This window comes from Aplysia californica, unplaced genomic scaffold (genome assembly GCF_000002075.1).
Source record: "Aplysia californica isolate F4 #8 unplaced genomic scaffold, AplCal3.0 scaffold00366, whole genome shotgun sequence".
Lineage (NCBI taxonomy): Eukaryota > Metazoa > Mollusca > Gastropoda > Aplysiida > Aplysiidae > Aplysia > Aplysia californica.
In genome coordinates this window covers 649310-666540 of record NW_004797636.1, presented here as the reverse complement: position 1 = coordinate 666540, position 17231 = coordinate 649310, and the positions used below count along the sequence as shown (strand labels likewise).

Sequence of the window (17231 nt, the reverse complement as noted above, 5' to 3'; positions counted from 1 at the left end):
TAGGAACACCTACATTAAAAAAGAAATTTATAAAAATCAAAACCATTGTGATGAAACTCATAATCATCCTTATTGCGGCTTGCAAGAAAGTGTTTTACGGCCCCTCATCATCATCGGTGCCTTGCAGACTGGCGTAGGCGATCATGGACCTCCACTTCACTCTGTCTTGCGTTGCAGCGATGGTGTCTGTTGTTCTTGCTGTTTCCAGCCAAGTTGTCAATCTGTCCAGTATCTTTTCCCTCTGTCTGCCTCTATCTCTCTTTCCATCAAACTTGCCTGTTGTTACTTTATTCTCCAATACTTCTTTCCAATTTTGTGTGTCCAATGAACATTGCCTGTCGCTTTCGTGTATTCGTCATAAGCTGTCGTCTGCAATTTGCTTCAACCAAAACATCTTTATTATTTTTCTAGCTGTCCATGGGACACGCAGCACCCGTTTTACGGCCACTACTTGACATTAAAATTCAGAGTTAGTGTAGCCCTCCTTCCCTCAACCAAGACTAGTAACATAGCTGAGCTACGTAGGAGATGATGCTGGTATGTCTCTGGCAGCAAGGAATAGGAAATAGAAGCCTTATGTTCTCAAAGAGCAAGTCATGTTCTAAATTGCTATTAAAACAGAAATTGAGAATCTTAAAAAATCTACTTGAAATCTTTTTATAAATCTTTTGTGGATTACTTAAAAAAAAATTTTACTTGAAATCTTTTTATTCTTTTGTGGATCTATTCTTTAAAAATTTACTTGAAATCTTTTTATTCTTTTGTGGATCTATTCTTTAAAATTCTACTTGAAATCTTTTTTTATTCTTTCGTGGAACACCTAATACAGTTCAGGCTCACCCAGAATCTATCTCCGGCGGCTCCTCGAGTAATTTGTGTATGAGTCCGATGATCTACATGGTCTGACAGTTCCTGCACTAAATGAACCTGCGTGGTCTCTGAATGTTTTGAAAGGTAGCATGTACCACCACAACCTTTGGCCTAATTTCTTTGTGTGCTAAATTCGTCGATAGATGAATAATTAAATAGGTCAACTGAAAACATAATTTGTAATTCAAACCCCAATGAACAAAGACGATTCTTTCTTGCCTACCAACGAAGACCACATGAAAAATTTAAGGAGCAGTTTGCTCAGGCTAGAAAAATCAATGTCTGTCTTGGAATCCCTCTCATTCAAAGAGTGGGTAAATAAGTTGGCGGATGTCGTCATTATCAGAAACTGTTTTTAGAATTTATTCTATGAAGTATTATTACCCAGACTTTAACACGTTGTGAGTAGCTCAAATAATTATACGCTGTCGGTTAAAGCCACCTTAAACAGGCACTTAGCTCTTTAAAAAAAAATCATTTTTAGCATTAAAAACGTTTGACACGGTTGGTGTGTTAACAAGGGAGAAAACTGATATTTGCACAGAGATAACCAAGAAGAAATTGAGAGTTTTAACTAATTTACAGGTATAAAGAAACTGAGGACTGGCACAGGCACTGTGGTTCTGCAGATATATTTATTAGTTTTGAGTTTGAGTTAATAGAAGCACATCGACACAAAAACGTTTATATAGTGCAAAGAAGAAGCAAGACAGAGAGACAGACACAAAAGAGTGAAAGAAAAAAAGTCGGACCTACAAGTGGCACCTGAACACCACCCATGAAGAGAGATTTGTATGAGGAGAATTTTTGAAGATGAGCAACTCAAGCAACCATCGCAGCAACTCAGTTGTATCAGGTAACAACTCTGATCTCCTGGCCGTTCTAAGTGTATATTTGTCAGCCCCCCTGACCCTAGCCGGATGTATCGCCAACGTGATCAACATCGCCGTGTTCTGTCGAATGGACCGACGACAGACAATTAACATTAGTCTTCTCTCCATGGCCGTCTCCGATCTCCTGGGGTTGTTGGGGACGCTATGGCGCTGTATCTGCTTCCTACCGGAGGTGGTCAAGTCACCGAATTTGTCGTTTCACCCACTTAGCATGGCTTATGGTGTTGGGGATACTGCCCGCTTCATCTTCGGAAGAATCACAGCCTGTCTGACTTTGTTGATATCCGCTGAAAGATGTTTATGTATTCTGTTACCCTTGAAAGTGAAGACTCTCATCACTACTGGGAAAATCAGAGCCATTATTATTGCTATTTACATCTTTGTGACGGCTTCTAATTCTTGGATATTCTATCTTTATAGATTTGTGTGGGAACATTCAGACAAAAGAAACAGAACCTTTCTCACATTTAAAGCAATTAAAAACAAGAGTCGCATTGAGGTGCCTCTGATAGTGGTGAACAATTTATTTCTTCAGTGCGCCCTCTCAGCCGGGATTATGGTCTTTACGGCAATTCTGGTGGTCAAAATGAAACAACAGTCAAAATGGCGGCTGTCTTCCAGCAAACAGACGGCGGCGTCGGAAACCTCAGCCAAGCGTGACGACAAGGTCGCCAAGACAGTCACTGTCATCTCTGTGACTTACCTTCTGTGTTATTTCCCGAGCACAGTCAACATCATGTGTGTGAACCTCGTGCCGGGCTACAAAGCGAATGGACGTCATAGCGAGCTGTTTCTTAACATATCTACAGTCGTCTACTTACTTGAGATTCTCAATTCCTCCGTCAATATATTTTTCTACTGGGAGTTAAGCACCCAGTTTCGCAAAGAAATGAAGCGTATGCTCCGATGTGCTACAACAACAACAACTTGAGTTGACCATTGCGTGGGGCTTTCTGTTAACTCAGTTGGTATCATGATAGTCTTAGGAACAGACGGCTTTAGTTCAAATCCTCAACAGGGTGTTCTTGCACTCGGGTTATTTTGTGGGCTTTTCAAGGCTACCAGCCCACCTGACTCGATCCTACCAGGAGAAGTTCAATTCGGATGTCCCACTTCTTACTTCTTAAATAATAACCTAAACAAGTTGAAAGAGGTTTTACACCCTTTCACTTTGTTAAAATAAAACAATAGGTCCTACTTGCATACATTTTTGGAAACTTCAATATCTCATGTTTGCTTATATATTTCTTTCTTTACTTTACTTTTTCTTTTTTCGTCCCCTGGTACCGGTGTGTGTCGCTGGGAGAAACAGTTGTGTGTCATTCGATGTGAGTCGAGTGGCTTGGAGGAGGGTCAGGTCGAGGGCTCCGATGGTGTCCTTTACAGAGTCAGTGTTCCCCACCCCCACCCCAGGGCAGTGCAACTGACGAAAGTGTCTTTATGCCATTCCCAAAGGGGGGATAGCAACATGTTCTTATGCACTGTAGAATTGTAAATGGGCTGATTTATCAATGTTATGCTCTTAGTGTGTCTGAGCAATATAGGGGGAACTACTCCTTTTTCTTTCCTCATCCATACTATCGTCATTTTCCTCTACTTCTTTTGTACGTTTGTCACTCTCTTGTGAACTGATATTTCCGGGGTGCCTTGATAGTCGAAGCAGACTTTGTGCTGTTGAGGCTAGAGAGGAGAGCAGAGTAAGTCTGATTCTCCGTTTGGACCTATCTGTTGACATCCACCCCTTGGCGCTCTTGATATGACCGTATGCAGTTGCGAGTGTCGTAAAATCTTACTAAAACTAAAACCTGCTAAAAAAAACTAATCTAAGAGTCAATCTAATGACGTCTTGGTCTCCCTCTGTTTCTCCAGTCAGAGTGTCTTATGTTGTAGCACCTATACATGCCAGCTTGCACTGTATGCTTCACAAGAAGTTGAAATTGTTTCAGAATGCTATCAGGTCTGCTGGGGTAATAGTATAGATTGTAAAGCGCATAGAGCTTGCTGTTGAGCAGGAATTTGCACCATACAAATTAATGCTATCTATTAGACTCACGGTAATGATCGGTCAGGGAGCATTCTTGGAAAGGACCAAGTGGCCATGAATCTATTCTCTGTCGTTCGATAATTATGGCAGAGGACTAGTGTTGTTCCTACTGTGTCTTACTCACCGCCTCTTTCTGGATTTGATTTTTTTTGGTAAGTGTTTTACTGCGTTCGTAACTACATGAGGTCATATGAGCTCGTGGGACACATTAAACATTCTCAGTTGGTAGGAAATTTTGAATTTGGCCCTGGTTGCGGCCGAAGCCTACTCTTATCGATTTTAGACTACCAAGGGATCTTTAATGTGTACAACTTGCACACAGGACCTCCTAGACTTTTTGCCCTCTTCCGAGAAGGCTAGGTGTTGATCTTTCCTTCCAGAAGATCAGGGGTGTGGCTGAAAGACAGCAATAAGAATGAGCCAAGGAGTAGCAGTAGAAAGGCTGCAGAAAGAGCCAGGAGCCCAGAGGAGGGGCAAAGGTGGTGAGAGGGTTAGGGACAGAAAGAGGAGACGAAAGCAGACGACAGGACATTGTTAGAGAGCAGAAAATGAGGTGAAAGGAGATAATTTTAGCGAACAAAATTTTCCGTCGCCACCGGGAGTCGAACTCGAGACCTTTGAATGAGAGGCGAACACATTAACCTTTTGGCCACGAGAGTCCCCGGATTTGGTCTGTCCTAGCCCTATCTATTGCGCCTCCCCGACATTTCCATTTCCAGAAGGTCATTATTCTCTCTTGTATGATTTTCAAGGACCAAGTTTGGCATCGGTAAGTTAATGTTGGTAGAAATATATACAGCAATTATGGGCTTTGCCAGACAGTGTTGTTACGATGTAAAAAAAAATGGGGTGGAAATGGGGAGTGGCTGTTTGTACAGGTGACCGTTAGAGAAGGTTCGACTGTACTTGTTTTCTAGCTATTCACTGGGGGCTCTCGTTCTCTAGAGGTTAAGGTGTTCGCCTCTCATTCAATAGGCCACTGGTTCGAATCCGGATAGCGACGGAAAATTTTCTTCTCTAACAATTTTCTCTTTTCACTTTCACATCCTTTCCCACTCTCTAACAATGTTCTGTCTTCTGCTTTCGTCTCCACTTTCTGCCCCCACCCCCTCACCTCCGATGCCCCCTCCTATGGGCTCTTGACTCTTTCGGCAGCCTTTCTACTGCTACTCCTCAACTCCTTACAGCTGTCTTTCAGCCACACCACTGATCTTATGGTAGATAAGATCTACACCTAGCCTTCTTGGATAAGGGCGAAAAATCTCGGAGGTCCCGTGTGCAGGTTACACACGTTAAAAATCCTTTGGTGGTCCAATTCCGACAGGATAAGGCTTCGGCCGCCACCCAGCAACATTCAAAATTACCTACCAACTGTATGTCTAATGTATCCTGCTTGCTCATATGACCTAATGCAGTTGCAGACGCCGTAAAACACTTACCCCCCCCCTCCCTCCAAAAAACACACAACAACATCAACAACCAACAACAACAAAAAATAAAACAGCAGCAACAAAACAACAACAACAACAACAACAACAACAACAACAACAACAAAAACAAAAACCAAACACCTATTAACTGACCTTTGAGGCACATCTCCCCCTGGGTAGTGTCCCCCACCAGGTAGCCAATGGGAAGTAACTCTGGCAGCTCAGGGTCCTTGGTCCGGCTTACCTCCCTCCTGACTCTTTGACATCCACTCCGGAACGTGGACAATAAACATTACATTAAAATTTGACAATCGTCAAAAACTCGAGTAAACTTTTTTTGCAGCATCTCTTTTGACAACACAAGCCAAATTGCTCAAGGGCCAAATGAAACGGTTTGATTTATATCATCAAAAAAAGATTACTGGGGGGGGGTTGCTTTGTATGAATATGTAGATAAATATATTATGAAATATTTTCTTGTACTTGCTCTGTTAAAAGTGATTAGTTTTCTGTCCTAAAATACGTGGCTAACTTTGAAAATGAATATTTATGTAACCGCTTGATAAAGTAAAGGTATGTGCAAGAACTGAACAGCGTAGAAAAATGATGCAAAAACACGTGAATGTCATTGGATAGAAAAGCGTGTCAGTGTCATAGTTGTCAGGAGGGAGTAAGTTTCAGCACACGCAACTCAGTTACGAGGACACACCCGTGAATACGTCTTTTACCAGGTGCACAACACCCTTTCGGTAACCTTCAATATTCAAGGTCACAAATAATTCATTTTCATTGTTTTTGATATATTATAGACACAAAGAAAATAATTTATTGAAAATTGAACCATTTATCTTATATAGGTCACTCTTAAAAATATCTTAAGATCAGTGAAATAAACTATTTTTAACACCTTGCAAAACTTCTGCAAACTCCACCAAACAGTTCATGAGACATAGCTGTCCAAAGTTGGGAACACGCGTTTGAGGACGGCCTATCGTTCACTATAGCTTCTGTGACTGCCGGTGCGGTGACCAACCAACAATCATGACAGTTGATCGCACTGTCTGCGTCTTATGACTCATGGTAGCTTCAATGGCCATTAAAAAAGAGAAAAGAAACGAGGTGGTGTAGTAGCAGGATTCACGAAAGTACTACAAAAGACAAAAAAAGATTGAAAGTGTTAAAGATTGAAATTATGACAGATTGAACTGCATTCGTTAGAAGAGAGAGAGAGAGAGAGAGAGAAAGAGAGAGAGAGAGAGAGAGAGAGAGAGAGAGAGAGAGAGAGAGAGAGAGAGAGAGAGAGAGAGAGAGAGAGAGAGAGAGAGAGAGAGAGAGAGAGAGAGAGAGAGAGAGAGAGAGAGAGAGAGAGAGAGAGAGAGAGAGAGAGAGAGAGAGGGACTTTGGCTCGTTTTGACTGCCAGGGTTACATTTCTCAACAAATTGTCAAGTTATTATATTTTGTAATTTTTTTGAGGTTTCAGCACTCGTTTTTCAGCCTCTGTCTATGACCCTTCTGTTATAATATATATATATATATATATATATATATATAATATGTATTTATAGAGAGAGTCATTTGTTGTTGTATACTCTTCTGTCTGTTAGCTGTGCTTTGTTGCTCTGACTTGTGCCTTCATTGACTAGTTGAACCCTTGACTGCAATAAGCTCACTGGACATTATTTATTTAAGGAACTCTTGACTTTAAAAAAATCCCAAACTCATAGGACATATGATATATTATGATTCCATAGACACAGTTTAGATAAATCCGCGCTGAGAAAGAGGCAACACCCCATCAGAAAGACCGCCGAGGTACAGATTTTCCAGCCAGTCCGAACAGTCACAAATGGGGTTTTGTCAGCCGCTGTAGTTCCTCCCTACATCATCACTCTTCCAACAGCATCAGCTCTTGCCTGACTTAGGCATTGAGGAACGAACCTTTCATTTGTGAGGCGGCGTGGTGGAATCAGGCTCTCGTCAAAAAAAGAAACTTGCATTTTTCCACAGGTGTGTGAATTTTTATCAAATTTTTGTTTTTTGGCTCAACACCTTTCATGCCCTTTGAAGAACTTATTTCTGTGTGTTTTTCTTCTTCTGAAAAACGTTGATTAAAAGCACAAAAAATGAAAAATTTCTGTTACCACCGACTCTTAGGCTAAGGAAATAACTAATATTTGGCGACCATTTTCTCACTAATTTTACCTCTAAAAACAGGTAACCCCACCTCCTTCATTCGCAAATTTTGTATTCAAGATAAATGGAATTTCTTTTTCATCCAAATAAAGACAAGCGAACAAGTTATATGATGATACCAATAACTCGATGTGCCCAAAATTTGACGAGAGCCTGATTCCACCACGCTGCCTCACATTTATTCTCCGGAATACTCGTTTTCTTCCATCTTGACGTTCCAAAAGAAATCTGGATTCGTCAAAGAACATGTGGTTATTCCATGCCTGGCGAGACCAACGTGAGTGTATTCCTGCCCAATCAAACCTGTTTCTGATAGTGTATGGCGTCAGTCCAAAGCGGCGAGCTGGGCGCCTTGCTCGGAGTCCAAATTTTTTCAGTCATCTCAATACAGTTGTAGTTTTTTAAAATATTGGGTTGACAGGTCGCATGTTGTTCAACTCATCTCTGGTTTGTCTTGCCGTTTTGAAACGATTTCGTAGATGCGACAGGCGTCTAAAAAGATCCTCTCTTGGAGTATTTTTTCTTCTAATTCTCCCAAGTCGACGGGCTCGATCATTTTGTGATCGTGTTGTTCTTTCACGAACCATTGTTACGTACACAGTTCTTTTGCTTCATTAAAATGTTTTGCTGCACTGGATACAGAGGCACCCCCGTGGATCATTCCAACAAGCTGATGTCGCACATTTTCTCGTAGACGTGGCATCATGAAACGAAGATACGGTAACACAAGTTTTTATCTTTGGCGAATTGTTATAAAAATGACAAATCATTTCCTTACCAAGGGTAATTCTCAAAAAAACACAAAGCACGTAACACGCACGCTGTAACAAAACCATTCGCGCGTTCAGAAATCTGAAAGCAACTCACTAGTGACAGGTATATCACGTAGTCAGTGTGAAAGTTTGAAAGTAATTGGTAGCATAGATTTGTTTTTATTGAGCTTTAAATTGTGTATACTTAAAAATGTGACAGAGTATATAATATGTTACAAAATAAAAATCACCGTATCCCAAATCAATCCTCCTTGGATGCAGGTCAAGAAGCAAACAAGAAGCCACGCTAAGCAAAACTTGTACCTCACAGCTGTGTCAGGCTGTGTCAGGCTGTGTCAGGCTGTGTCAGGCTGTGTCAGGCTGTGTCAGGCTGTGTCAGGCTGTGTCAGGCTGTGTCAGGCTGTGTCAGGCTGTGTCAGGCTGCTTCTTTCTCTGTCATTTACTCAACATTAGCTGTGATCACGCAGAGGAAAAACAACAACGTACCATTACAATGCACACAGGAGTCACAAACCTGGCTTATTCATCTCAATCCTAGTGACTGACATACCCCTTTCCACCCCATCCCCCCCCTATATACACACACAAAAAATCATTCATCCAACACACATCACCATAAATCAAACACTGTCAAATTTGGACAATCAATTATTGTAAGTTCGTGTTGTATTTCCCAATCTCGTGCAAGTTCGAGATTCAAATCTTTTGTAGCTCATCGCATGGTTTAAAAAAAACTAATGTAACCTTCTCTTCTACCCTTTCTGAAAATTCGTTCTCACTCTCACCTATTTAAAAAAAATTTTTCACCTCCTTTCTTTTCCCCTCTTACGCTATCAAAGATCCCAGAGCTCACCCACTTGCACCTGGGTGGTAAGTGTTTTACGGTGCTCGCAACTGCATAAGGTCATATGAGCGCCCTGGACACATTAAACTTTTTCAGTTGGTAGGAAATTTTGAATTTTACCCTGGTGGCGGCCGAAGCCCACTCTTATCGATTTTTAGACCGCCAAGGGATCTTTAATGTGCACAACTTGCACACGGGCCCTCTCAGATTTTTCTCCTTTGTCCGAGAAGGCTAGATGTAGATCTTTCCTTCCAGAAGATCACGGATGTGGCTGGAAGACAGCAGTAAGAAGGAGCCTTGGGGTAGCAGTAAAGAGTCATGAGCCCAGAGGAGGGGGCAAAGGAGGTGAGGGGGGGGGGGGCAGAAAGTGGAGACGAAAGCAGACGACAGAACATTGCTAGAGAGCAGGAAATGCGGTGAAATGAGACAAATTTAGAGAAGAAAATTTTTCGGTCGCTACCCGGATTCGAACCCGGGACCTTTTGAGAGAGAGGCCAACACCTTAACCTCTAGGCCACGAGAGCCCCACATTTTCTTTTGTTGTGCCTTTAGTCAATGTTCTTCATTAAAATCCACACAAAAATATGTTCTTAAATGGACAAAAAAGGTGTTGAGCCAAAAAAAAAAAAAAGAAAAAAAAGAAGAAAAAAAGGTGAAACTGGAGGGAAAATGTCGAATCTTCTATTTCATTATTTTGACCAGCGCCTAATTTCATCTCACATATAGAAAAAAGAAAAGCTCATCTCACACAACGTCCTCGGCCAGTTTCTGAGCTAGATACGTCTTTACTGTCTTCGAAAGGACCAAAATTGAGTCAATTGGGTGTAAAAACACTCACAATAATAATAATATAGAGAAACGAAATGCCTACCTCAACACAACGTGCTTCACCAGTTTAATTGTGTGGAACAGGGCATAAAACACTCACATGAATAAATGGTCGCTTTTAAGCACAAGGGGGCTATCCCGAAAAAATGCTGTTTTTGAGGAAATCGAAGGTAAAGTTTTTGTCCCTTGTTCAATTCATTTAAAAGACAAAGAGAGTTTTCTCTACAACTAAACAAATATACACACCAACGAAATCAAATTTCTCCTATAGATAGAGTAATGCCCACTTTTGGTGAAGGTCAAAATTTCCGGAAACCCCCGAAATCTGGGTTAGCCCTATTGTCCTTAAAAGCGACCAAACAGAAATGCTCACCTCAACACGACGTGCTCGGCCAGTTTCTGTGCCAGGTATGTCTTCCCCGTGCCACTTGGGCCACACAGGATGATCCGGCGATGCTCCAACAGGAGAGACACGTAGCGCTGGACGATCGTCTTTGGGATCATCGTCTCAAATGCCAGGGAATCCACACACGACTGTTTGGTACCTGTGTGGGAGATCATAGCAACAAGAGTACCGATTAGTGGTGAGGACAGGAGGAAATCGTCTTCTTTTTATTCTTTCTCACCAGCCTCTGTAGTGTAGCGGTTAGGCCTCCGCTGGGGCACACAGGTGACGTGAGTTCGATTTGAGAGTAGGGATTTTTTTTTTAGCATGTCAGTCTTTCTGCTTGGATACTGTGTCCCTCTCAGCCTGGGTTGGCTTGGAAAAGCAGGGTGGGAATCCCACCTCCAAAATGGTCTATTGTATCGGGGGGGAGGAGGAGGAGACGGAGGAAGAAAAACCTACATTATAAAAGAAATATATTCTGCATCAAAATCATAATGATGAAAATCATAATCATCCTTGTTGAGAGCAAGAGACTTGACTTGCGACCAAAACATTGAGGCTTGCAAGAAGGTGTTTTACGCCGCCTCATCATCATGCGGTGCCTTGTCGACTGGCGTGGGCGATCATGGACCTCCACTTCATTCTGTCTTGCGTTGCAGCGATGGTGTCTGTTGTTTTTGCTGTTCCCAGCCTAGTTGTCAATCTGCCCAGTATCTTTTCACTCTGTCTGCCTCTGTCTCTCTTTCCATCAAACTTGTCTGTTGTTACAATATTCTCCAATGCTTCTTTTCGCATTGTGTGTCCAATGAACGTTTCCTGTCCCTTTCGTATGTTCGTCATAAACTTTCGTCTGCAATTTGCTTCAACCAAGAAATTTTTATTAGTTTTTTTTAGCTGTCCATGGGATACGCAGCATTATTTTTACGGACACTACTTGACATTAAAGTGCCGTGTAAGTGCGGTCCTCCCTCCCTCAGGACTAGTAACGTAGCTGAGCTATGTAAGCGGTTTGCTGGTAGGTCTCTGGCAGTAAAGAATAGGAAAAAAGAAGCCTTATGTTCTGAAGAACCAATCACGTTCTGAACTGCTATTAAGAGAGACTAAGAATCTTTATAAATTACATAAAGAAACATTAACAAATTCTTTCTTGGAATACCTAATGCAGTTTAGGTTCATCCAGACTCTAACTCCGGCGGCTCCTCGAGTAATTTGAGTTTTCGCCCTCTGATCTACATGGTCTGACAGTCCCTGCACTAAATGAACTTGCGTGGTCTGTGAACGTTTTGAACTGTAGCATGTACCACCACAACCTTTGACCTAATTTCTTTGTGCGCAGAAATTCGTTGATGGACGAACGATTAACTGAGTCGACTGAAAACATCGGCAATTCAAACACATTTGTACAAAGATGATAATTTCTTGCCTAGCAATAAAACGCCATGAAGTTTGCTCAGGCTGGAAAAAATCAATGCTTGTCTTGTAATCCCTCTCATGCAAAAGTGGATAATTAAGTTGGTCGATGCATTATCATAAGGTTTTTAAAGAATTTATTCTATTAAGTATTAATGACCAGACTTTGACGCGTTGTGACTCACTTAAATCATTATACGCTGTCCGTTTAAACCAATTTAAACAATCACGTAGCTCTTTAAAAAAATCATTTTTAGAAATAATAATAAAAAACGTATGACAAGGTTAGTGCGTTCACAAGGGAAAAAACTGATATTTGCACAGAGATAATGAGAGTTTTGAGTAACTGACACTGTGGATCTGTACATAATATATTATTAGTTTAGAGTTTGAGTAAACAGAAGCACTATGACACAAAAATGGTTATATAGTGCAAGGAAGAAGCAAGACAGAGACAGAAACAACACTGGGAAAGAATAGATGTAGGACCAACAAGTGACACCTGAACACCACCCGAGCAGAGATATTTGTATCAGGAGACTTTTTGAGCATGAGCAACTCAAGCAACCATCGCAGCAACTCAGTTGCGTCAGGTAACAACTCAGATCTCCTGGCCATTCTGAATGTTTATTTGTCAGCCCCCCTGACCCTAGCCGGATGTATCGCCAATGTGATCAACATCGCTGTGTTCTGTCGAATGGACCGACGACAGACGATTAACATCAGTCTTCTCGCCATGGCCGTCTCCGATCTCCTGGGGTTGTTGGGGACTCTATGGCGCTGTATCGCCTTCTTTCTGGAAGTGGTCCAAGCTCCGAATTTGTCGTTTCACCCACTTAGCATGGCTTATGGTGTTGGGGATACTACCCGGTTCTTCTTCGGAAGAATCACAGCCTGTCTGACTTTGTTGATATCTGCTGAAAGATGTTTATGCATTCTCTTACCCTTGAAAGTGAAAACTCTCATCACCACCCGGAAAATCAAAGTCATTATTATTGCTATTTACATCTTTGTGGTGGCTTCCAATTCTTGGATATTCTATATTTATAGATTTGTGTGGGAACATTCAGACGAAAGAAACAGAACTTTTCTCACATTTAAAAGAATTAATGACAAAAGAGATGTGGAGGTGGCACTTATGGTGGTGAACACTTTATTTCTTCCGTATACCATCTCAGCCGGGATTATGGTCTTCACGGTAATTTTGGTGATCAAAATGAAACAACAGTCAAAATGGCGGCTGTCTTCCAGCACACAGACGGCGGCGTCGGAAACCTCTGCCAGGCGTGACGACAAGATCGCTAAGACAGTCACTGTCATCTCTGTGACATACCTCCTGTGTTATTTCCCGAGCACAGTGAACCTCATGATCGTGTATGTCGTGCCGGGCTACCAGACAGACGGGCGTCATAGCGAGCTATATCTTAATATATCCATAGTCGTCTCCTTACTTGAGATTATCAATTCTTCCGTCAATATACTTTTCTACTGGAAGTTAAGCACCCAGTTTCGCAAAGAAATGAAGCGTATGCTCGGATGTGCTACAGGAAAAAACTTGAGTTGACCTTTACATGGAGTGCTCTCCGTTAACTCTGTTGCTATCATGATGGTCTTAGGAACAGACGGCTCTAGTTTGAATCCTCAACAGGGTGTTCTTGCACTCGGGTTATTTTGTGGGGTTTCAATGCTATTAACCCATTTGGCTGGATCCTAATAGGAGATGATAACATTCTGTGTTCTCGTTTCCTAAATAACCTATACACGTTGAAAGGGCTTTACACCCTTTCACTCACTAAAAAATAAAAGCAATAGATGTATAAACTAATTTTGGAAACTTCAATATCTCATGTTTGCTTATATGGGCGTTACATCCTTTCACTTACTAAAATATAAAACAATACACATTGTTTAAACTATTTGGAAACTTCAGTATCTCATGTTTGTTTTTGTATTTCTTTACTTTACTTTTCCTTTTTCCGTCACCTGGTACCGGTGTGTGTCGCGGGGAGAAACAGTTGTGTGTCAGCTGATGTGAGTCGAGTGGCTTGGAGGAGGGTCAGGTCGAGGGCTCTGGTGGTGTCGTGTACAGAGTCAATCCAGCGACGTCTTGGTCTCCCTCTGTTTCTCCAGAGGTCTTATGTTGTAGCACCTGTAAATGGCAGCTTGCACTGTATGCTTCCCAGGAAGTTGAAATTATTTCAGAATGCTATCAGGTCTGCTGAGATAATAGTATGGATTGTAAAGCTTGCTGTTGAGCAGGAATTTGTGCTAATCAAATTAATGCTATCTATTAGACTCACCGTGATGGTCGGTCTGGGGGCATTCTTGGAAAGAACCAGGTGGCCAAACCTTTAATCTATTCTCTGTCGTTCGATAATTATGGCGGAGGACTGGTGTTGTTCCTACTGTGTCTTTTTCACCACCTCTTTCTGGATTTGATCTTTTTTGTTGTTGTTTTTTTGGTAAATGTTTTACGGCGCTTGCAATTGCATGAGGTCGTATGAGCGCGTGGAGCACACTAACCATTCTCAGTTGGTAAGAAATTTTGAATTTTGCCCTGGTTGCGGCCGACGTCTACTCTTATCGATTTTAGACTACCAAGGGATCTTTAACGTGCGCACCTTGCACACGGGACCTCCGAGATTGTTCGCCCTCGTCCGAGAAGGCTAAATGTTGATCTTTCCTTTCAGAAGATCAGGGGTGTGGCTGGAAAACAGCAGTGAGAAGGAGCCAAGGAGTAGCTGTAGAAAGGCTACAGAAAGAGTCAGGAGACCAGAGGAGGGGGCAACGGAGGTGAGGGGGGGGAGGGTAGGAAGTGGAGACGAAAGCACACGACAGAACATTATTACAGATCTGGAAAGGAGGTGAAAGGAGAAAAATTTAGAGAACAAAATTGTTCTGTCTCTACCAGGATTCGAACCTGAGACCTTTGAATGAGAGGCGAACAGCTTAACCTCTTGGCTACGAGATCCCCTGGATTTGGTCTGTCCTAGTCCTATCTATTGCCCTGCTCCGACACTTCCATTTTCAGGTGGTCATTTTTCTCTCTTGTGTGTTTTTCAAGGACCAAGTTTGGCATCGGTAAGTTAATGTTGACAGAAATATATACAGCAATTTTGAGCTTTGCCAGACAGTGTAAGATCTACACCTAGCCTCCTTGGATAAGGGCGAAAAATCTCGGAGCTCCCGTGTGTATGTTATGCATATTAAAGATCCCTTGGTGGTCCAAAACCAATATGAATAGGATTTGGCCGCCACCCGGGCAGAATTAAAAATTACCTACAACTGTATGCCTAATGTGTTTTGCCCGCTCATATGACCTAATGCAGTTGTGAGCGCCGTAAAACACTTACGTCACAAAAAACCAAACACCTATTCCCTGACCTTTGACGCAGATCAATACCTGGGTTGTGTCCCCCACCAGGTAGCCAATGGGAAGTAACTCCGGCAGCTCAGGGTCCTTGGTCCGGCTTACCTCCCTCCTGACTCTTTGACACACACTCCGGAAAGTGGACAATAAACATTGGACAATCGTGAAAACTTGATGAACATTTTTAGCAGCATCTCCTTTGACAACGAAAGGTCAAATTCCTCAAGGGCCGAATGAAACGGTTTAATTAAAAAAAAATAGTAGAAGGTTTTACGGCGCTCGCAACTGCATAAGGTCATATGAGCGCCAAGGGATGGGTGTCAACAGATAAGTCTTTACAGGGAATCAGACTTATTCTGCTCACCTCTCTAGCTTCAACAGCACGAGGTCTGCTTCGACTATCAAGGCACCCCAAAAATAGCAGGTCACAAGAGAGTGACAAACATACAAAAGAAGTAGAGGAAAATGAAAATATTAAGGATTAGGAAAGAAAAAGCAGTAGTTCCCTGTTGTAGATCAGGCACAGTTATGAGCGTGACATGAATCAGCCCATTTACAATTCTACTATGCTTGAACAAGAAATCTCCCCTCTTTGGGAATGGCCTTAAGACACTACAGTCAGTGGCACTTTTTGTTTTGTATGAATATGTAGACAATATATAATGAATGTTTATGTTGTACTTGCTTTGTTAAAAGTGATTTTTTTTCTGTCCAAAAACACGTGGCTAACTTTGAAAATGGATATTTGTGTCCTTGCAGGTCAATATCAGTCATATAAAGGAAATTTCAAAAACCAGAAAACATTATTTCCAAAAACTATCACCTTTTCCCTACAATTTAAAACAAGATTGAAGTAAATATGATCCTATTTGACGGAAATACAGAATTTTTAATTGTGCGAGGTGAGGAAACACGAAAAGGAGAAAATGGCCTCCGAAGTTGAGCAACATCTTGGCTATGCCACAAAAGGTAACATACCGAAGGAGAAAACTATTCATTCTCAGATAAAAAAACTTATGAAAAAAACAGAAGTTTAACAAGCATGGACTTCACGTCAAATGCAACAAAATATTAACATTATACTAGGTACCAGATACTAAATGTTCAAAGAAGTTGTATGTTATATTCATTTGTTCCACATGAAAGGCTTATGTCTCCGGAGAATTTTGGTACCATACTTTTTACCTCTCAGTCAATGTTTAAGAGAATGGCAGCTGTTTCGATTTAACATGATAATCAAATTTATTATTGCTGAAGTCGGTAACTGGCTGCAACCCCATGTTTGACAGATAATAAAAGAGTACCAAGAGTACCAAACATCTCTACATTAACAGATTACAATCCTTATAACAAAGAAATGAAGCGTAATTTTTTTCATGACTGTGAGCTCATTACAAATCAGTATTGTATTGCCTCAAACACGATGATACGTCGTTATTTCAATTATTAAAATACCGAACGTTGTCTCGACCGGCGTCGCGCCAGCCCTCACAGCGAGCGAGTCGACTCAATACTGTAGTGAACTCTGGTATTGAGTGCTCACGGTAGTTTCGCGGAAGGATTCTTGCAAAACAATTCCTTGCCGACGACTTTGTTCTAATAGAAAAAGAATGGTTCTTTCTATCGGAATCTTTTTTAGTCGGTATTTTACACATTTCGTGTTGAAAATGATCTTTGAATACTCAGACGTTTTTTTCCCCCGAGGTTTTCTCTCCAAACACCAAAGGACAAAAATAGTAACCACGGTAACCACGCTCAAGGCGGTATCGTTCTCCGCCTATGAAAAGACGGTATTTAATCAACAATCTTTCTGCAAAGCATGTGAATGCATGAGTGTCAATTTTGAACCAGCCCACCTCGCATTCCAACCACGATAGGCTTCCCTCTCCACGGCGATTCTCCAGCTCATACTCAGATTATAATCTACAAACAACGTACGGGGGCTCTCGTGGCCTAGAGGTTAAGGTGTTTGCCTCTCATCCAAAGGTCCTGGGTTCGAATCCGGGTAGCGACCGAACAATGTTAAAGATCCCTTGGTGGTCTAAAATCGATAAGAGTAAGCTTCGGCCGCCACCCGAGCAAAATTCAAAATTTCTTACCAACTAAAAGTATTAGGAGTGTCCCGCGCGCTCATATGACCTTATGCAGTTGCGAGCGCCGTAAAACACTTACCAAAAAACACACACA

The 17231-nt window shown here is 41.7% G+C and overlaps 1 protein-coding gene across 1 annotated transcript; it reads left to right on the top strand.

The window, feature by feature from the left end:
* Nucleotides 1-1683: 1683 nt before the first annotated feature.
* LOC101855657 (bombesin receptor subtype-3-like) lies at nucleotides 1684-2694 on the top strand. Its single transcript, XM_005103293.1, has one exon. It carries the CDS (start codon nucleotides 1684-1686, stop codon nucleotides 2692-2694), a length of 1011 nt encoding a protein of 336 aa, XP_005103350.1.
* The last annotated feature ends 14537 nt before the right edge of the window (nucleotides 2695-17231 follow it).